The sequence below is a fragment of the Phalacrocorax aristotelis genome, chromosome Z, assembly GCF_949628215.1.
Source record: "Phalacrocorax aristotelis chromosome Z, bGulAri2.1, whole genome shotgun sequence".
NCBI lineage: Eukaryota > Metazoa > Chordata > Aves > Suliformes > Phalacrocoracidae > Phalacrocorax > Phalacrocorax aristotelis.
The window spans coordinates 61,384,441-61,407,702 of NC_134311.1; the positions used below are offsets into that span (position 1 = coordinate 61,384,441).

Sequence of the window (23,262 nt, forward strand, 5' to 3'; positions counted from 1 at the left end):
CAAATTTCTACACTAGCTGCCAACTGTTTATTCTAGATAAAAATGATACAAAAATAATATTTCACAATTATTTAAGAACTACAGAGTTTTAAAATATTTTCTTGTTTCATTTTACAGGGACTATTTTTTTTTTTAATGAGTATGATGCCTAGTTACTTTTCACCAGGAGACGAAGAGTGCGAACCATACCAGATCTAGGAGACTGGAAAACAAACAGTTGGGGAAATTAATAATAAGTACTCATATTTACACTTGCTATAAAGAAACCTTTGTGTCAGAGGAAGCTAGATAATACATGGCATGCCATCTGGTTTGCCCTGAGATGGGGCAATGAGATTTGCAGACTACCACTGGTCCTAGACAGCCATTATCACCCAGTTAACCCAGTGCTTGAACAGAATCAGCCCGTGGACAAAGAACAGCAGAGGGAAAGCAAGGAAGTGCTTCACCTGGCAGGCCCAGGAAGCAGTGGTGTTGGCAGCCACAACTGCAGGTTTAACTGAGAGGTTGGGTGTACTCCTTGATTCCCTGTTTTTGCTAGACTTTCACAGCAGCCTGTATGAATAACACTTTCAGCTACCTCCTGTTAGGTAGCAGATTCTGTCTCATGCTGTTGAAAAGAGCAGTACTCACAAATGTGTAACAGCAAGCACTCAGCATGATGCCTCCTTGTACAAAATGGGCAGAGCAACCCTTTGGTGTAACAAGTCACAGTGAGCAAATATGTCCTTCTCTTTGAGTATCAAGCAAGAGACTCGTCTCAGATACATTCAGTTGTCCAAAAGCTATTTGTCTGGTCTATACTAGCCATGTAAGCTTATTGATTCTCTAGTGAATGGAAAGAGCAATTCTGTGTAGAGTCTATAGATAACTGGTGGAGGGGAGTAGCTGGGACATGCTCTGGAGTTGGTCCTTTCCCTGGAGGAGTGTGAATGACTACATCCCTAGGACTTTTACACAGGAAATGTTAGGCAACCCAAGATCCCATTTCTTGTAGAGCAGAATCAAGCTAAAGTTCTCATCCCTTATTTTCAGAGTGGTGAAACTCTGAACCAGGCTCAGCATATACAGTCCAAGAAGAACTCCAGGTGTAGAGAGGGAAGGTGCTCCATGGGTTCAGTGACAGTTTCTACCACAATAAAAAGTAGAAGAGTGTAAAAGAGAGAAAGTTTTTCTTGAAGAATCAGGCTGGGCAACAATTCCCCTTAGAAACAGGCATCACAGCATCACTGCCTTTTACTTTAAATGTGAAACATGTTTCTGACCCCGCCTGTCCTGAAAGAAGTACAGAGTAGTGCATATCTTAAAATAAATTTTTAAAAAGCCAAAGAAACATACTGAAAAAATCGCACAAACGCTGAAAAAAATCCTCTCTCAAACACAGTTCTCCCATGGGAAAAGCATGCAAGAGAGCACGTGGAGCGCACATGACAAATGCTATTCATATCCCTCAGAGCACTGCTAGGAGGCTCTCTGATATTAAAATAACTTGTAAAGGCAGCGAACACTGATATTAACTCTAGCGTTCCTTTTGGGTCAGCTTTACTCAAAAACCCCTGAGATTGTTTGGATCCTGACTGACACATGTCTGATTAAAATGACATGCTTTTATGGAGACATCTGGACATTCACATAATACAAGGCAATATAAGTACTGGCCGTTTGAGGTTCTGCTATTCTGATGAAGTGTGCTCATGATTTTTACACTTGAGGCACAAGACTGACAGCATTATGTATAACCAGCTATGGTTAAAAGAAACATGATGAAAAATTAAATTAAAAGACAACCCCCACACATGGTATCTTATTTTTTCCTATGAAATATAGAAATGCTTTCTAGTATCTTAGCAGTTACTTTCCACACTAGCATATTGCTGGTTTTAGTTTTATGAATAATGCACATTAACTAAAATCACAGAAAACAAAATGGTTACAATGAATTATATGCAACACATTGTGAAGTATTCATTGCCTCTCCAGAAAAAGACCCCACTGTATATTTGGGTGTATGAATGCCTGGACACTGTATTTGGAAATAAGGTTTCCAAAATAATTTACAGTGTCACAGCAGGTGAATGATATCAAATATTCTCTGTGCTATTTAATAAGAATTCCAAATTTTACTTACCAATCCTGCACAGCATTGAAAGATTCTTCATTCGTGATGTCATACATTAAAATGAAGCCCATGGCACCTCGGTAGTAAGCCGTGGTAATAGTTCTGTATCTCTCCTGACCTGCTGTGTCCTGAAACAATAACAAACAAAAATTTTACATATTGCAAATATATCAACAAATAATATTTTTTTTAATAGAAAGAAAACTCTGACAACAGTTATTATACAACTCTGCAATCCTACTCATAAAACTAATCAAGAGGGAGAAAACTGAGAATAACAGGAAAAAGGAGAATTCTGCATTGAATCATAATAGGAGGGACACATCCATTCTGTCATGAGGTGAGAGTGGAGAGAAGCAGAAAGGCACAGCCCTCTGTCAAGTCATATATCCTGAGTCATCACTGATTCTTGTCATTCAACCTGAGAGCTGGGTAAGAACCTTGCCTCCTGCTCCTGCCTTGTACCTTCCCAGTTTGACAGAAGGGGCAGGTAAAATCTCATGTCCTGGATAAAATGCTGGGACAAAATAGCATCCTTAAGATCTTCATTATAAGACCAGAATAGTTCCTGAAGTCTGGAAACATCCTGACCAAAAAGGCAATGTTTAATCGTTCTGTTCTTGTGACTGGAAGCCATTGGTGGTCACGTCAACTTTAGCACCATCTGTGCTGACAACATAAAATCTGGAGGGCAGTGCTTTTAAAATAAGTATATCTGACAAAAAAAAAAAAATGTTTTCTAGCAGTCTCTTACCTCAAACCAGTTTTCTCCCTCATTCTCTGTGTCTCATTCAACTGCCTTTAAGGTAAGGAATGTTAAGTCTTCCTTTCTCCTACTGCTTGCTTTACTTATTTCCAATAAGAATCTTCAGGTCAGGGACTACCTGTTACTACATTTATACGCAACGTCTAGCATAACCACCCATGTCTGTACTAAGATTGTGAGACAACAGCAATAACTAAAATACAGGAAATGCATAATTATTTCCTCTTCCAGCATACCTATTTAATATTTTTAAACAATAAACATTAAAAGCTTTAGATGACATGTAACATTTTAGTGCAATCCTATAACTAACAGATCATCTGCACATATTCAATTTTAAAAACTTTGAAACTTAATTTCAGTACTTCAGAGTTTTTCAGCAGATAAAAGAAATAGCTTACTTTACAATACAGACAAATTTAATTTGCCTTCCTATAGAGAGAGAAGAATAACCAGTGATAAAAAATGTTTTATTTGGTGTGTTTTCTGAAATGGTTCCTGGGCTAGCAGTACTGCATATGAACAAGAGAGAAATAGGTTAAGTGGGCCACCTTCTTTACACATATATCATTCATCTTGTAAATTAAAAAAGTAAAAAAAAGAGATTCTGCATACTTCAGAAACCACTTACAGAATAAGAAACATAACCAAGACAGTTGGTGAAACCAGACAAGGTCTTAGGTAAAATATATGGATTCTATTCATTCTAGATTACAGCCGCTACTGCTTTGTTGTAGTTTCAGTGATCCAAGATGGAAAGCTAATGCAGAAGTTAGACTCTAACAGGTCTCACAGAATGTTAGGTTATGTCTTTGTGGGAAAAGGCCAGAGAGATCTAAACTTTTTCTGCCTATACTCTGAGTTGGCTAAGCCTGTACCAGCTGTGGTCTGGAGGTTTGATAGCTGCATTAGAGAACTGCTCCCAAATTTTCTGGTGGTATTACTGAATATCAAGGTATTAAGGCTTGTGCTTTAAGCCTGTGCATATTCTAATACTCAGAGGTCAGTTCTTTCTCAATATGTCATAGTCTGTCAATAAGACAGAAGTATCACTGAAAAATGAGTGAAATTATATATTAGCATAAGAAATATCACCTGTCATTATTCAAAAACTATATATTTGTATTTTGTTTCATGGAATAAGGTTTACTCTCACATGGTTTGTTGGCTTCTTTTATTTGATTTGATATTAGAGAAAAGAGCTGGAAGGTACAGAAGGAAAATATGGCCTATAGCAAGCACGCAGCCTTTCTGTACATTAGAGATAAGTTTTTCAAACAAGTTTTGTTAGTGCCTATCTGCTTGTTTGTTAGTCAGAGACATGTATGGTCGGAAATATGATGGTATGACAAGCAGGAACCCACTGATACTGGAGCAAATCTTATTTTGCTGCAGGTGATTTCCACTGAGGCCTGTCTGCAGATAAGGGTGAACAGCCCTAGCAATAAAGCCGTAAGTCAGTGAGGCTTCCTATCCAAGGCACCAACTATACTCTGCACAGCATTATAGGTAGGTAGTGCAGGCTTAGGCATCCTATATTACAGAGGACGAAAAATAAGCATAAAGGAAGACAAATCAAGATAAAAGTTCTTGAATAATCTTACACAAAGGGAAATGAACCTGCAGATGAAGATCCAAACACTGACTGACTTTGGGATAGGAGATGCTTTTCTGGACCTAGGCATTTGAGTTGGGTCAGTCTGGGAAGTAACCAGGTGTTGGGGGTTGTCACCAATACAGGCATCTACTATGTGCTTGTAGCTAATGTGTAGTTAATGTGATGATAAAAAAGATTTTATAAAGTGGTATTTCAGTATATGGCATAGATGGATGACCACAAATAAAGTGGAGTTTATTAGTTTCAAACATCGATAATCACATTCCTGTTGGTATTTTTTTCTATTCACTTGCTATAAGGAAGCTACTAAAATTTTAATTGGGCTAGTGTACAAACTATGTAGTAGAGTGTTTATGATCATGTAAGAAATGAACCCAAATATCAGTAATCAATGTTGTCAAAACTTTTGTGTTCCACACATTCGTAAGCATCTCCTTTGTATTCTGACTAGAATACATTCATAAATGCCCTAAAGACAGCTCCTTTTGTACAATGGTTAAGGAACTCTAATACCAATTGTCAGGAGAAATAGCACACTAGAAACATCAAATACTTTAATATTACATATTATTTTTTATTACATTGATTTAATTTATTTGAAACAGATAATGCAACAATGTAAGTGGCCTTTCTTGCTGTTTACTAGCTTTTATTGTTATGGAAGAACTGAGCAGAAAAGAACTAATTTCCATATTTCATCAAATTTCTATCTGTAAATCAGTATGATTTTATGCTCAGGTACAGTTTTGTACTTGGTCTTGCAGAAAACCTTTTCCAATTCAGGTATGGTTACTGGCTGCTGTTATGTTATCTTAGTCTTTTTTGCAAGACCGTGGAATTAATCTGACGACCATCTTTTTAGGTTTAAATTCTGAAATGTAACATCTGTATTTTGCACAGACTGATGTTTGTTTCTAAGCAAACTAAATAAAATAACCCTGAGGAAGAATAAAATTTGACCTATTATTGACTGGCATCTTAAGCAATGCAGTAAATTTCCATCTTTGATGGGGAGAAAACAAGACACATAGATCATCCTGGGGGCCTTTTCATTCATGTAGGTAATGTCTGTTAAGGACAACTGACTGTTCATTAAAGAAGTAGAGAGGAAAAGCAGAAGGGAATGAATGACAGTGAGGGAATGCTTTATGAAAAGTTCCATGCACAGAAGGCAAAAGAGGTATTTTATAAATCTTAGTCAAAACAAAACAAAGAGGGTTCCATAAGTTGCAAGAAATATTTTCAAATATTATATTCACTTCCATAAATTCTGTTTTCAACAAAGTTCCCACAATTCCATTAGCTTCTGGTTAGATGACCCTATATTAGTGAATCTTTTTTAATAGGTACCAGATTTTAGATATTAAATCACAGAATGATAATGTTTAGTGGACATAGCACTTTAGAAAATATCTAGTTTCTGAGCATTGGATACAGCACACTGGCTAATAGCCTATGGTCCTGAGTATTTAGAATACTCTGAGAGTTGCACAGTTTTGCCTTGTGTGCTCCGATTTTTCTGTATGTTTTTTTTCCCTAATTAATTTTTTTATGTGTAATTGAAATTAGATATTTGCAAACATTTTTATGCTCCAGATCCTGATATGTATAATTTCATATTACAAACTTTCATGACCTTTTTCCAGAAATCTGATAGCTAAAAGGACGAGTAAAGCTTTTCCATCAGTAAAGATATTGAATAGGGCACGCATATCTATAGGCAGTGAAAGAGGAATGGCAGAGGTATAGATTGAGTACAAAATATATGTTTCTGGCTCAGGGTGAAGTTAACAATCTGGTATGTATTCCGCCAACTCTGTATCAAATGGTATGGAGATATAATTCTAGATTACCTTGGCTGTTCATCTGTGTTAAAGCTGTGAATTTGAAGGTACAATAAAGCTTAAAGTGAAGATGTTAGTTATCTTCACAGCAATGATGTGAATCAGGTTTTGTCCTGTGCTTCTCTCTTGAAACAATACCTTTAATAATGTTATGGGAAAGTTCCTACAGATTCTCATTATTACTTTGAAACTGCCATACCACTGAAGGCCTTTGCGTATGGGGAAGGCACCAGCTGCTGAAAGCAATGCTCCCACAGGAATGGAGAGATATAATGTAATAGCCATCTGTGGAAGCAGAAACACTTAGGAATAGCAAGCTAGCTGACTCAGGAAGAACCTGTATTCCACGTGAAATTAAGAGTTTACAGGGCTATGAAGTTTCAAAACCAAGGTTCTGATAGTAACCTTGAAAATAACAACTATTTAGGCTTGCAGTGTGCAGTTAGCTAACTTAGCAGAAGTAAATCCGCCTTACTGTCAAATACTGCTAAACTAGACTTCATCCAGATTATGCCATACCATCTTAGATGACACCAATGTTTTTTGAGCAATACATTAAATCAGACCCTTGAATTCATTTGCTGACTGTGTGCTCTCCCTCCTGTCCTTGCCTAGCACTGCACCACTGACAGGAACAATATTTTATGTAAACAACTTCCAAGTGGAGTTGCTTACTACTAGTGCAGACAGTTTGGAAGGTGAAAGCAAAGAGCATTTGGCAGCAAGAACTTTTAATGAGCTTGTCATGAAGGAATTCAGTCTGCAAAACACACTTGAGTGACTCTGTGCCTCTGCATTTCTGTCCTGTATGCTAAACATACAAATATCTTTTTAGATCCACTTCCCCACATTACAAGTTTTACTCATATCACAATGAAGCTTGTGTTATGTGACAAACAACTGGCAGCAGTAGAGGAGGCTTTCTTGGATGGCGTTTATATCTCTGCTGCACATCCACAACATCTGAAGACAAGGCAAACAAAGATAAAATTAGAAATGGGAATTGGGTGAATTTCACTTTTCAGCTCTAAATTTTCTGTTAAGATAAACAAAATTGGCACACAAATCAAGAACTGCTGCTCCTATGAGTTTCATATTTCTTCCCTGCTGTTGCTTCCCAAAGGTTATTTATACACTCCATCAAAGAAACTCTATATTTCTCTAATTTCTCCTATTGATATACAAAAGGATTCAAGGCAGTAAGTGAATGAAAATCTAAACTGACCCTTTTCAGAGCAGCACAAAAGATGTCTTCCCTCAGGGATATCTGGAGTCTCAGGGAAGAAAGGATAAAAAGGAAAGTATGATTAAAGAAAAAAAGAGTCCTGTGCAGGGAGGTGCAAGGGACAACCTCTGCAAAAACCCTCTAGAGATGGGGGGCAGACAGGGGTAAATCCACCCAAAGCCTGCTGCTCACCACCCAGGAAGAGCAGCTGTGGGTCTGTAGCAGGAGCACCTGGGCAGGGCACAAAGAAGACTGGGAGAAAAGCTGCTGGAGCAGGAGGAGCTGACTATCCTGGGAGCACTGTTTCTCAACAAAGAACACTTCCAACAGAAAGTGTTAGGCACATAGAAACACAGACATATGAACATTTACAACTAGGAACAGAAAACACAGTTCAAAACGGTCTCTTTAGCTAATGTATGCACAAAAGATGTAACACTGCATATTGCCAACTGTCTTTGCTTATGCACCTCTCTCTAGTCCAGACTTCTTATGGCTTTGGTTTCCCTGGAATTCTGTCTTTTATATACATACATGTGTGTATATATACATGTGCACATGTTTGTAGAAATATATACATATATGTGTATCAAAAAAACATATGGAGCATGAAAAGCCAGCTACTCAGCTTGCCAGTACACATCTGCTAGACCTATATGCTAGCATTTAGAACACACCCCAAAATCACAGCTGATAGTTCATTAATCATGTGGGAGGGATGCAGGAGCATGGCAGGACCAGCTGGAAGTAGTTGGGGCCAGAGCAATGGGGAGAGGTATTACTCCAAATGCAGTTAGTAAAAAAGAGCTTGGGAGGGCTCTCCTGGTAGGCAGAAGGTGGGGTAGACTTTGTGCTAGAGAGATAGTTTGGCTCCTAGAAAGTCCAAACGGGGGTTGTAAAAGTACTTTACTGCCAGATTTGCTTTCTCTCACTCCATCCGTGCAGCTGGTGACTGCGCCTGAAGTTAATTTCCTTTTAAATTTTCTGGTTTTCTCCTTTCCAGTTCTTTCTTCTCTCTCCTTCTTTATTTTTAACACTCACATAAAATGTTCATTCTCCACAGTTCAGCTACCATGCCTTCCTAAAGCACAAAGTTTAGGAAAGCCATGCTATCACTGCTTTATTTCTAGCTCAACATAGCTTGGCCTCAGTTGCCGTCGGTTCCGGAAACAAGTTTTGAGCCCAACTGCTATTTCAGTGCATGCCTCCATCTTTCCCTGTCACAAACTGCAGCTTTCTCCTGCAGCGTCTCCATTTTGAATATACTTTATAAAGCATCTGTCAGATCAGTAGGAGCTGTCATTCTCTTCAGAAATAAAACATTAATTAAAGTACCACTTTATAATTTACTCAAGTTTCACATTAGGTCTTAGGAAGAATTTATCTTTCTGGAAGGGCTCAGGTTTTGCTTCTTTTTTCTTTTATGGGAAGTGTTACAGACCCAAACATTAAGTACAGCTGCCAAAACGTATACTGGAAATCATGAATTTACAAAATCTAATTTGCACATCATGTAGTAATGCAGGTATTTTTTAATGAGTGAAATTAATAGGCAAATTATTATCGGAGCCAAGCTTGTAACTACAGCTACAGAAAAATCAGCTGAATAACTTCCTACTTGTATTATACTTAAATACTTGTAAATCAGACTGTAAAATTTCCTTACATTTTCAGAAAAAGAATGAAGCAACAGAGAGCCATCCTGAAAAAATAGTTACAAACAAAACCAGCAAAGCTGTGATAAGGATCTTTGTTCTACAGGGAGCTATTACCATATGGTAAGCAGCAGTGGAAAAACATGTGATATTCTTAGTTTTGTAATATTATGTTTTTAAAGCTCCTGGTCCCAGAGTCCTGTGATTGTACAAAAAAAAGCAAATTTTTTTCTCTCTTTTTTAATCCTTGTACTCAAGAGACCAAGAATATGTCCCAGTGCATAATGAAAAAACATAAGGGATTTATACGGACTGAAATTACTGTATTAAGAATAAAACTTTTACTGAAACCAAAATAATTTTGGAATGCTGGCATCTGGCACTGAATTCTGGCAAAGCTTGAGAGGATCAGAACAACCTGTTTTTTAGTGAAGGGGACACAAAGAAATGTTAGATCTATAATAACATTACATGGAATCTTAGGAACCTGACACTCAAATACACTATGGACAACCTTCAGCCTTGACAGAAAGTCTCCTTAAGCTCTAAGAGTGCACTTGGTATTTAGACACTAAACAAACAGTGGTAATCACAATGGGATGAGGATAGGTTACAATAGAGTCAACCCTAAGCTGTGAGACTTATGCCTATTAGGAAAATAAGAAGCAGATCTGTGTCATCCAGAGATGAGGCAGGAACTAAACAGTCCTTCAGTCCTTGTCTCACTTGGCTCTGGGGACTGCTAAAGGTATTTGCAAGTTGCCAGTGTTTCAAACAGGCTCTTCCATCCACAAAGCACTTGGTAGACTAAAAATAGCTCTATTCTTGTCCTGCGTTACATGTGGGTGTCTTTTTCATTTGTTGGTTTGTTTTGTTTGTTTGGTTGGTTGGTTTGGTTTTCTTTTTTTTTTTTTTTGGGGGGGGGGCTGTGTGTGAAGTGTTGGTTTTATTTTTGGTGGGGTTTTTTTTACAGCTGTACCAAAACTTTTATATCTTTGCCTGATGTTCCACCATTTTTAAAAGGCATTTGCCTTTCATTCAGCAGAGATAGGAAAAACACGGAGCTATAATATAAGTTCAGAGACTTACAGTCAGGCTGACCAGTATTACATAAGCAGAGAACAATGTTGAGGTATATTGGAATGCCAGAGTAACTTCCTCTTCCCCTTTCTATACTTAGGTTATATACTTATAAATCTTTTGGATTAAATACTTCCCTCTAGAACTTGTTATTCATAAAATAAGAATAATAAGATTTCAGCTTTCTCTCTCTCTTGTCATTCTGTCCTATTCTGCATCCTGAAAACAGTTTTCTCTATTAATATTCATTACTCACATTTAATTATCTTGCCCTTATTATTCAGGATGAGGTGAGATCCATGGGTAGAGAAAAGTTTGACCAGCCATTTTGATAACAGCTCTATGTTAGTGGCCTATTGCACTGAACAAATTTGCATAATAGTGTCATCATGTTACAATTTTATGCAAATCCTTGTCCACTGATTAGCTAACAGTACCTCTTAGCTATTTAGAGCTATGAATATAATTCTTTCCTTGTGACACCACCCAGCTTAGCACATTTTTGTTCTGGGCCTTTTTTAGAAGCAGTTTTGTAACTCCAAATCTAAGAGAAAAATTAATTAGTAGTACAAAGGACCTTTTAAAGCATAAATGAAGTGCTCTTGCCAGAAACTCTCTCTCCACCTCTGCTTTTCCTTGTGATAAACCCCTGTGTTTAAATCTGTGGTGAAGTTTCTCTCATTTGGAACAAATTACAGGAATGACCCTATTAAATATTAATAACCTTCCAGACCTTCCCAGGAGTAAAAGAATGTATTTCTGTGCAGAATATTAAGTTTACAAAGCATGCGTAAAGGCTCATTAGAATTACTATCAACTTACGCTTTCTCCGAAAACATGTTTTAAATCTCAATTACCTATGAAAAGGAAAAGAGACAGTCTGCAACACAGAGCAAGACATATTTCACATATTTTAAGGAAGAAACTATAAATGCAATATTTCTAGAAGAGTTCAGCCATGGCTGAAGTTCAAACCCATTCAGAACTTCCATGAGGGCCAGTAAAAGGCACAACTTAGTGCTTTAGAAAACCTGCAGTGCTGGATTACAGTGTGGTCTGTTGCAAAACATTCCTCCTGCCTTGGCAATACAATGCTGCTTTAGAGCTGTCTAGAAGATTCCTTGTGCAGTGATCTGTAGGTAACCTCTGTATCCTCTTTCTATGACTGTGGCAGACATTGTCTTCTGGGGCAGACATCAAAGACACCTGAAGAAATTCTGGTAGCTTTGTACATCATACCTTAGGTAGGTATTTTAAGATTTTAATGCTTAGCATTAGTATCAAAGGTGCAGAATGCCACCATCTTTTCTCCACTAGCAATGCAGCCCCTTTCTGCCTCTGGGAGCTGTTCCCTCCGCTGACACAGAAGTATTGAGAGCTGTGTTTGCAGAACAGTCTCCATCAAACTCTGCTTTCTTCCACTTTATCTCCTTCGTCCTCCAAGAGCCTGTCATCGACAAACATTCTCTTAAATGTGACTGTGGGTGAGATCTTTGAATTCCTCGTCACCTTAGCTTTTTCTTTTTCTTGGGTCTGATTGTAGTGATTAGTAATTTAGATTGCAATGACGGGTATTATATGGTGTGGTCAGCTAGCCAGAATCATTAAAGGACAAAAAGTTCCAGGTCAGTTCTTCTGTTGTCTTCAATACAGTCAGATGAAACTGTCCAAAGTGTTTCTGTGTTAAACGGAAAGATGGAGAAAGGCTAGGTGGCACAGGACAGATTATGTCAGCCATCAAGTGCTAGGTTTTTTCTCCATCATTGGAGTCCACCGCTGTATCCAGACAGCTTGGGAAACAAAGGTGATTAATGACAGATCAAGAATCTGGCTCTGAGGCTTGGACTTTGAATGACTTCTTGTCATGGTATAACCCCAGCTGGCAACTAAGCCCCACATAGCTGCTTGCTCACTCCCCCCTGGTGGGATGGGTGAGAGAATTGGAAGGGTAAAAGAGAAAACTTGTGCATTGAAATAAAGACAGTTTAGCAGGTAAAGCTAAAGCTGTGCATGCAAGCAATGCAAAACAAGGAATTCCTTCACTGCTTCCCATGGGCAGGCAGGTGTTCAGCCATCTCCAGGAAAGCAGGGGTCCATCACATGTAATGGTTACTTGGGAAGACAAACGCCATCACTACAAATGTCCTCCCCTTCCTCCTTCTTCCCCCAGCCTTATATGCTGAGCATGATGCCATATGGTATGGAATATCCCTTTGGCCAGCTGGGGTCAGCTGTCCTGGCTGTGTCACCTCCCAGCTTCTTGTGCACCCCCAGCCCACTCGCTGGTGGGGCAGGGTGAGGAGCAGAAAAAGCCTTGACTCTGTGTAAGCCCTGCTCAGCAATAACGAAAACAATCCTGTATTATCAACATTATTTCCAGCACAAATCCAAAATATATCCCCATACTAGCTACTGTGAAGAAAATTAACTCCATGCTAGCCAAAACAAAACACGCTTCTGTAGTTCTTTCAAAGCTGATCTTATATTAACAACACTTACAAGACCCTGGAAAATCTATTTTTCTGGTTTTTAATTATTTTTCTTGCAGAAAAATTAAGAGGACACATCCTCTATAATAAAAAGAGATTTTTCATCAATATGCTGCTAGAATTGTCTACACCTAGATAGGATTTATCTATTAATTTGGGGAATCTTTAAATTGTATTGAAGTCACAAACAAAAAAGTCCTATCAAAACAAGATGTAATTCTTAGATACACCATAAACACTGCTAGAATTTCTTCACAAAGGAAAGAAAGGTTAAAGATTTCAAAACAGAAACAACAATATAATGTACTATATGATTTGGGGTGGGGTTTCATCTGGAAAACATATTTTTTAAAATAAAGGCCTCTGTGTTGTCTTACTTGTCAGTAAATACTTTTGCATGATGGCTGCATATCGAAAGGTTATACCTAGAACACTTCTCTAATGTCTGGTATTTGATGACAGAAATGTAATTTAAAAGAACACAGGTTATTCTGACAAAAAAAATACTTATCTACCCTGAAAATGTGTCAGTAGCTGACATAGTTAATGCACATCAACCAGTCATGACCTTCATGTTGTTCCTGTTTAAGACTGTAAATTATTAAATAGAGAGCTGTAAAAAGATGTTAAATATGTCAGGTGTGATTATCCATGAATCTTACATTATTTCATGTACGGTGCCCTCCTCGCATTCTCTTCTTGGGGAGTTCTGGGATAAAGTGTCATAATTAAATTAGATTTCAGCTAAGTTACTCTTTAATTTGGCCTCTGGTCTCTCTTCTTTTTTAGCTCAGACTGGTTGAGAACTATGTGTTTAGCCTATGTATAATAATTTTTAGCAATTCTGATGACTTCTTTGCAATTTGAAACTCAAACTTTTGAGAACAACACAATCTCATCAGAAAACATAATTGCCAGACCTATTAGAATAGAATAGAAATAGAAATTAGAATAGAATAGAATAGAATAGAATAGAATAGAATAGAATAGAATAGAATAGAATAGAATAGAATAGAACAGTTCAGTTGGAAGGGAACTACAACAAACATCTAGTCCAACTGCCTGACCAATTCAGGGCTGACCACAAGTTAAAGTGCATTGTTAAGGACATTATCCAAATGCCTCTTAAACACGACAGGCTTGGGGTATCGACCACCTCTCCAGGAAGCCTGTCCCAGTGTTTGATCACCCGTTCAGTGGAGAAATGCTTCCTAATGTCTAAACCTCCCCCGGAGCAGCTTTGAACCATTCCCATGTGTCCTGTCACTGGATCCCAGGGAGAAGAGCTCAGCACCTCCCTCTCCTCTTCCCCTCCTCAGGAAGCCCTAGAGAGCAATGAGGTCGCCCCTCAGCCTCCTTCTCCCCAAACTAGACAAGCCCAGAGTCCTCAGCCGCTCCTCACAGGACAGACCTCCAGCCCTTTCACCAGCTTTGTTGCCCTCCTCTGGATGCATTTGAGTACCTTAACATCCTTAAAAATTTAATATATTTATTCATAAATGATAATAAATAATATATAAAATTAAGCACAAATATAAATACAGTAAAATATAAATACAATATTAATATTTCTTGTTTTATTTTAGTATTGAGAAATTAAGCCTTTTTATATATGGCAGCTCTTTTGGAGTCCTGGCCACTGTGCAATGGACTGTTGTTCAGTTCGAAGATAGATATATTTATTCAAATATGGAGCAATAAGTGAAAAAAGAACAGGTATCAAAAGAAGAGAATATCAGCTAGGAATTTTTCCTGTATTTATATTTCAAAAAGCATCAGGCAGACAAAGAAGCAGCAGGATTTCTACACCTGAAGGAATAGGCTTTGAAGTTTTACAAGTATCTACAGAAATAGCAAGAGAATCTAGACCCAGTTCTTAACAAAAAGTGTATGACAAACTTTATATATGCATAGGTACGATGATGCACTTTGAGATAAATAAGTGTCTGGAAGTCCCCATGCAGAGAAGTAACTTCCAAAAGGATTCTAGCTTTCAGGGGCTTTGCTGGATGAGGACTAGAAAAGTAATCACATTCTGGGATCAAATCTTAGATGAACAATCGTTACCTCTTAGACTTTCAAGAAAATCTGATTTTTTAGACTTCGGTAAAGAAGTAGATGAGAAGGTTAGCATAATTTGTAAAACTAATACTTTGTGTTTAGAAATTCAGAAATGGAATGTGAAACTGCTGATGCTTTATAATTTAGAAGTGATGACTTCTTACATATGAATAAGAGTTTGCTGACTACTCACAGACAGTAAATACTATTACCATATCAAAAAAAACCCCAACAAACCAAATACAATTTTTATTCACTAAAAATACTCATTATTTTAGTGCTAAATTAACTGAAGAAATATTACTTCCACTCTGGATTTTTGATGCAATGTTATTTCACTGGCAAATACTGAATTATCCAAGTAAACTTTTGCTGAAGTTTATGTTTGTGTGAAAAATTTCATTACAGCAGGTAATTGGACCAAATCCAATCTATCAAGGAATTACTGGCCAAAAGCATAAAACAACTCCCACCAGTTATAGGTACTACATCATAGGCTGTAAAAACCCATGGAGTAAAAGAATCATAAAAACATCGGCTGAAAGAGACATACATATGTTAGGCTTGACTATCCCAAGCTGTCTTATAGTTCATATTTACAGGCTTATAGAGCACAATATACACAAAGGCACAAGAGATTCCATATCATGTTACACCTGAGAATTCATGCAATTATTCTGAAGATTCTCTCCTATTATGTCACCCAACACCAAAGATCCTTTTAGAATCATAAAATCGTAGAATCATTAAGGTTGGAAAAGACCCTTAAGGTCATTGAGTCCAGTCGTTAACATATTACAGCCAAGTCTACCACTAAACCATATCCCCAGGCACCATGTCTACCCTTCTTTTAAATACCTCCAGGGATGAAGACTCAACCACTTCCCTGGGCAGCCTGTTCCAATGCCTGACACCCTTTCAGTAAAGAAATTTCTCCTAATACCCAATCTAAACCTCCCCTGGCCCAACTTGAGGCCATTTCCTCTTGTCTTATTGCTTGTTACTTTAGAGAAGAGACCAACACCCACCTGGCTACAACCTCCTTTCAGGTCATTGTAGAGAGCAATAAGGTCTCCCCTCAGCCTCCTCCAGACTAGACAACCCCAGCTCCCTCAGCCACTCCTCATAAGACCTGTGCTTTAGACCCTTCACCAACTTTGTTGCCCTTCTCTGGACGTGCTCCACACCTCAATATCCTTCTTGTAGTGAGGGGCCTGAAACTGAACACAGTATTCAAGGTGCAACCTCACCAGTGCCGAGTACAGGGGCACGATCACTGCCCTACTCCTGCTGGCCACACTATTCCTGATACAAGCCAGGATGCTGTTGGCCGTCTTGGCCACCTGAGCACACTGCCAGCTCACGTTCAGCTGGCTGTTAACCAGCACCCCAGGTCCTTTTCCTCCAGGCAGCTCTCCAGCCACTCTTCCCCAAGTCTGTAGCATTGCATGGGGTTGTTCTGGCCCAAGTACAGGACTGGCACTCAGCCTTGTTGAACCTCATACAGTTAGTCCTGGCTCAACCAACCAGCCTGTCCAGGTCCCTCTGTAGGGCTTCCTGCCTTCCAGCAGATCAACACTTCCACCCAGCTTGGTGTCATCTGCACACTTACTAAGGGTGTACTCAGTCCCCTCATCCAGATCATCAGTGAAGATATTGAACAGGACCGGCCCCAACACTGAGTCCTGGGGAGCACCACTCGTTACTGGCCACCAACTGGATTTAGCTCCATTCACCACCACTCTCTGGGCTCGGCCATCCAGCCAGTTTTTAGCTCGGCGCAGAGTGCACTTGTCCAAGCTGTGAGCAGCCAGCTTCTCCAGGAGGATGCTGTGGGAGACAGTGTCAAAAGCCTTACTAAAGTCCAAGCAGGCAATGTCCACAGCCTTCCCCTCATCTACTAAGTGGGTTGCCTTATCATAGAAGGAGACCAGGTTAATGAGGCAGGACCTCCCTTTCGTAAACCGATGCTGGCTGAGCCCGATCCCCTGGTTGAATACCTGTTGGTATTCAAGATGATCTGCTCCATGACCTTTCCCAGCACTGAGGTCAGGCTGACAGGCCGGTAGTTCCCCGGATCCTCCCTCCAACCCTTCTTGGGAAGGGCCACCATGTTCGCTAATTTCCAGTCACCTGGGACCTCCCCAGTTGACCAGGACTGCTGATAAATGATGGAGAGTGTCTTGGTGAGCTCCTCTGCCAGCTCCCTCAGTATCCTCGGGTGGATCCCATCTGGCCCCATGGACTTGTGAACATCCAGGTAGAGGAGCAGGTCGGTGACTGCCACCTCTTCAACAACTGGGACTTCATTCTGCATACTATCTCTATCTCCCAGCACAGGGGCCTGACAACCCTGTGGACGACCAGTCTGACTATTAAAGACTGAGGCAAAGAAAGCATTAAGTACCTCAGCCTTCTCCTCATCTTTCCTGGCAAGTTTACCTTCCGCATTGAACAAAGGAGAGAGATTCTCCCTGTCCCTCCTTTTGTCACGGATATATTTATAAAAACATTTTTTGTTATCTTTAACGGTGGCAGCCAGTTCAAGTTCCAGCTGGGCCTTTCCCTTCCTAATCTCTTCCCTGCTTAACCTTACAACATCCTTGTAGTCCTCCTGAGTCACCTGCTCCTTATTCCAAAGGTGGGAAGCTCTCCTTTTTTTCTTGAGTTCCAGCCAAAGCTCCCTATTCAGCCACGTCGGTCTTCTCCCCAGCCTGCTTGACTTAGGGCACATGGGGACGGCCTGCTTCTGCACCTTTGAGACTTCCTTCTTTAATAACATCCAGCCTTCCTGGACTCCTTTGCCCTCCAGGGCTGCCTCCCAAGGGTCTGTTAACCAGACACCTTAACAGTCCAAAGTCTGCCCTTCTGAAGTTCAGGGTAGGGTTTTGCTGACCCCCTTCCTTACTTCTCCAAGAATTGAAAACTCTATCATGTCATGGTCGCTGAGTCCAAGACAGCCTCCAACCACCACATCACCCACCAGGCCTTCTCTGTTCATAAACAGCAGGTCCAGCAGGGCACCTCCCCTGGTTGGCTCACTTACCAGCTGCGTCAGGAAGTTATCTCCCACACACTCCAGGAACCTCCGAGACTGCTTTCTTTCTGCTGTGTTGTATTTCCAGCAGATATCTGGTAAGTTGAAGTCTCCCACAAGAACAAGGGCTACAGATTGTGAGACTTCAGCCAACTGCTTGTAGAGTACTTCATCTGTCTCCTCATTGTGGTTGGGTGGTCTGTAACAGACTCCCACCAGGATGTCTCCCTTATTGGCCTTCCCCCAACCGTTACCCATAAGCACTCAACCTTATCGTTACCATCATTGAGTTCCAGACAGCCAAAACACTCTCTAACATACAAGGCTACCCCTCCACCTTTCCTTCCTTGCCTGTCCCTTCTAAAGAGCTTGTAGCCATCCATTGCAGTGCTCCAGTTGTGTGAGTCATCCCACCATGTTTCCATGATGGCGACTACATCATAGTTCTCCTGGCGTGCAACGGCTTCCAGCTCCTCCTGTTTATTGCCCATGCTGCGTGCATTGGTGTAAATACACTTCAGTTGAGCTATTGGTCTCTCTTCCAACACAGGCGTGCCACCCCTAGGCTCATCCCTAGCAAGCCTGGTTTTATCCCCTTCCCCCTTTGCATCTAGTTTAAAGCTCTCTCAGTGAGGCCTGCTAACTCCTGAATCCAAGCAGATAGGTTTCTCAGTTTTCTGAGGAACTCATAAAGTTTCTTACATTACAGTCCTGACTTTATTTCCCTTTGTCTTAATTTTTAAGCAAGTGAAACACTGTATTATGGGACCTGATAACACAACATTTTCAAGCAGAATACAGTTAGATAAAAAGTCTTCTTGATTCTGGAGCTGTAATAGTTGCATTATATCCATGCTTATTTGTCTTTTAAGTAACAAAATATATGTTTAAAGACAGAAAACCTAGATCTTATAGTTAGTAAATCAATTAACCTTTTAGGAAGATCCAATCCAACCATTTATGCCGATCAAATAAAGGGGGACAATTCTATCAGTCCTGAAACTGCAATGTTATCACAAAACGTCAAATCAAGTACTGAAGAAAAATAGAATGAAAAGATTTTGACCAGTTAAGGTAGAAGTCCTGACTGAAATGCACCTTTCTTTCAAAAAATATTCTATAATTCTTACATGTGTTACTAGGCAGAATGATTACCATAGGGTTTTTGAAAAGTTTTGAATGCAAATATTTCAAAAAAATAAAACATGCTGTTATAAATAATTTCTAAAGGGAGGATTTAGATCATATATGATGTACTATAATTAGTGTTATTCTTCAGCTGTGATTTTCAAACTACAGGTATTTTTTCAATAATCAGAGTTATTCAGTCTTAATACATCATAAAGGAATATGAAATTATAGTCTAATGGGAGCAGAAAAATGACCAGCTGTGAAATTTGTAGCAAGTATAATTATAATCAGAGCTACATTAAAGCACTAGCTCCTACAAAACCAGACACTGGGGTTACACACAGCCAAAGAACAGTCCAAAAACAAATTGAGTGTAAATAACTTTCAAAGGGCTTTGCTGCCTACAGCACAGCACCAACTACATGGAAGCGGTAGATGTTTGATGAAAATTCTGCTTTAATTTATACACTGTGCTATTTCTCCTCTAATCTAAAATTCAGTAAAACTAAGACACAGCTTCCTGGAAGCCACCATATTCTACTACAGGTCTATCGCATTCCTTCCCAGTGTTCTGTCACATAATAGTTGTTTTATACTAGTAGTAAGGTTTATTAGGTTGTAAATAACATAGCCACATAGGTGCATGTTTCTGTGTATATACACATTTATTAATATATATATGAATATAATATGACCATATGTATGTATGTATGTATTATGTTGTATAAGTACAACATAAATAAAACATATATATTCCACTATTCTCATTGTGATGTAAAGGTTTTTTTGTAAACTGGCCCTAAGCATTATGTCTTTATGTCAGGGTTGAAGAAAGCAAATTTTTCACATTGTATATTTGTGCTTACAGTTCCAGAATTCTGACTGACCTCTTCAAAATGTAAGGAGAAGAAAATATACCTATTCATAATTGTTCCCATATACATTTACATTTCATTAATTATAAACAAAGAGGAGAGTTACCTTACAGAAGAGTTAAACTCAGGAGTATGAATCAGAAATATAAGCGTACTAAGATATTGTAATCATTTCAAATTCATATATTAATTACCAAATAAATTCACATATAAAGTTAAATGTAAATGATAGCCAATCAAATGAACCTTTCTCAATTACAGGTTAGAGTAAATTAATTTCAAAAGCCAAGTTAAGAAATCCCTTAATAAAGTAGCTATTAAGTACACAGCAGATTTAACATAATTCAGATTCCTTAACCATGCCTCTCCAGACTTCTTTCACTGCAAAAGACATCTTTTTGGGTCAATGCATATTTTTTCCTGCATGCAATCTCTTCCTTTGGCTGCTGCACCTTGAATAGAAACCCCAGTAGTCTTTTAACTGAATATAACATGGACTAGCATATTAACTGGAAATTGCATTAATAGACACTCAACCATGTGTTCTTTGATCCTAGATAAAAATTGAAGATTATCTTTACCCTGATTTGATTAAACTGTGGGACATGTTCTCTCATTATGCAGACCTAAATGAATTATCATCCACCAGCTGACAAAATGTTACCATGACTGACAAGACAGACTGACAGCCAAAGAGAAGACTTGAATAAAGAGAGATCAAAGTGAGAGTTGACCCCAGAAAGGAGTTTTTTTGGGGGATACTCTCTAATAGGCGGGGGGGGGAGTGGGGATTAAAAAAAATAAAATCCTAATTCAGATCATTTCACGTGTAAGCATGCTCAAAGACTGCTGCTTCATGAAAGCAGGAAAGAGGAGGATAATTTGCCAGAGTTGTTTATTAGCCAGCTTCACATAGGCTCCTAGGGGTTCATGTTTCAGCCCACAGCACATAGGTCAAACAGAAGTTGTTAATTTTACTAAATCTAACTGATACTAATAGGATGGGGAGAGAAAGGAAATAGCCCTTTCCAAACATCTGCTGTCACAAACAGCAATTTTAGAAGATGACAGAACTCAGTACTTAAACCTGGAAATTATATTCAGTTCTAAAAGCACTGAAATGTGCTTTGGGTTTCAAAGTCACCTTTACTGATGAGCAGAGGCAACAAATGAATGTGGGGAACATAGGATTTTTCTCCCATTTTTACCCTTTTAATCTTCAGTATAACAAAAATGTGTTCTCTATGACACACAATTTTGGCTAAGATGGATGTACTACAATCCTTTGTTTTGTACTACATTTTCTTTGATGCCCAGTACCACCAAAGTTACTGGACACTGCAGGAGGTTACATGTTCTCCAAACTTCTGAAAATCAAACTTCTCTTCTGTACCTATACAGTAGTTTCTCAGTACTTCAGGTACCCAGTCTTCAAAACTGTGAATGAGGACAGTTCCAGAGGACAGCATTAGGTGTTCAAGAAGGCCAAGGATGCAAGTGATGCTAAAGAAATAGCAATAATTTTTAGGATTTGAAATCTAAGAGGAAGGAGGCTCAATTCTGTCCTTAGTTACACAAAATAATTGAACTAGCACATACAGCTCAATGAAATCCAGACTGATGCAAATCAAAGTGATGATCTAGCTTCTGAAATGAAAGAATTAAAATATTGAGTAATCTTTTCCTACTGACATTGGTTTCACCATAACACTTACCCTTTTATATAATGCAGTGTTGTATTTATGTGTTTCTGTGTTTTAATTATATTAACATCCAAGTACTTCCTGAGGAAAAATTATGTGGGGGTTTTTTGGTGTTTGGTTTTGTTTTTTTTTTAAGAGACTATTTCAGCATTAGACCTTTCCCAAAGCAGATACATCAGGAGCAAAAGCAACTCAAGTATTTACGGACAAATTGAACAAACTGTTGACTCATCACCAGATACTATATAGTAAAAGTTCAAGTGGTTCCAACATGGAAGTTTCATAATAAAGTATGACATGTACTTGACAATGCAACACAGGGAAAGAGTAGCTTCAATCAATAACTAGTTAATACTTTTACATTACAAATTTAAGCAAAATATACTCAATTTAGTCCCTTCATATACCCAAGCATGATCTTAATCTTACAGCACAATTTAACTGAACTTGGAGTAAAATGACTAACCACAAAAATGATTTTCTGCTCTCAAATCTTTTATTAGATTTACCATATGCTTATCTAAAATAGAAAAACTGGAATGTCAGATACAACCCGTATTTTTTCAGAACATGCTGTGAACAAACAAGACTTTGGAAAGATTGCTGAAAACAACCTGTTATCCATACCAATAACGTTTAGCAGGAAAGTGTATAGCAACAAATCTGTTATATATAAATATACATATATACTATATATAAGTCCCTCCTTTAAAAAAATATACAGGTTCAAACATAAAATTGTCAATTCCATTTTAATATAGGACAAATTAGTTTAAATACTACCAAAAAGGGGGATAGGGGAGGAACACAGTCTAAGGTAGGTGTTATACTTTCAACCTGTGAGGTCCAAACAAATACGTATCTTCTTCTCCAACCATCAACCCAGGATCCACGTAGTATGATTAGGGCTAGTGAAGTTTGAACTGACTAAAGTGTAGCATAAGACATGGCCAAGGGTATGGGTCATGAGGCACCAGTGACAATAAACGAAACATGGGTCCTGACTGAAGACCTAAGATCATTCATATTCCATGATGGTGGCTCAATAAAAATTCATCTAACTTAGGAACTTCAGAAGTGTTTGGGAGTTTATTTGTTTGTTTATATTTTAATACAGTAAATAGTATTACAGAATGATGAAGGCTAAAGCAAGAAAAATCTCTCCAGGGCACACTTTTTTCTTTCTTAGTGCTCCATATGACAGCTATACTTTGCAGCTTAAACATGATGCATTGCCCTCTCTGTCTCCTCTCTGACTCTTAAAGTTCCTTTTTGCATTAATAATCTCTTTATAATACTATGAAATAGGTAAGCTGAATACCTCCCAGGTGGAATGTCTGAAACACAGAATAGCTTGAGTGAATTGTCCTTGTATAGCGGCACGGAACATTAAATCCAAGACCTCTTTTAACCATGCCAGCTTTCTGCTTCCCTTCCAACTCTCCCTCTTGCTGAGGAGTGACTGAGTCCTTAGTACACAGGTCATCTGCTGTATACTATCATGACATATCTTCCCTCTAATAAAGAAAATGCAATTGCAACACAATGCATGACTGCAGAACAAAGACGCCTCCCACTATTATATTACTTACATTTATACTCAAGGGACATGTAGTGGGTATTTCATTGGATTATATGACAAAATTTGATAGCATTAAT

The 23,262-nt window shown here is 38.7% G+C and overlaps 1 protein-coding gene across 1 annotated transcript in view; it reads right to left on the reverse strand.

Annotated features, from left to right (window-relative positions):
* Positions 1–23,262, reverse strand: part of RAB3C (RAB3C, member RAS oncogene family) — a 132,878-nt gene that overhangs the window by 67,645 nt on the left and 41,971 nt on the right. The window contains exon 3 of the mRNA XM_075078935.1: positions 2,129–2,247. Within this exon, the coding sequence (XP_074935036.1) occupies positions 2,129–2,247 (119 nt within the window). The remainder of the gene's footprint in view (positions 1–2,128; positions 2,248–23,262) is intronic.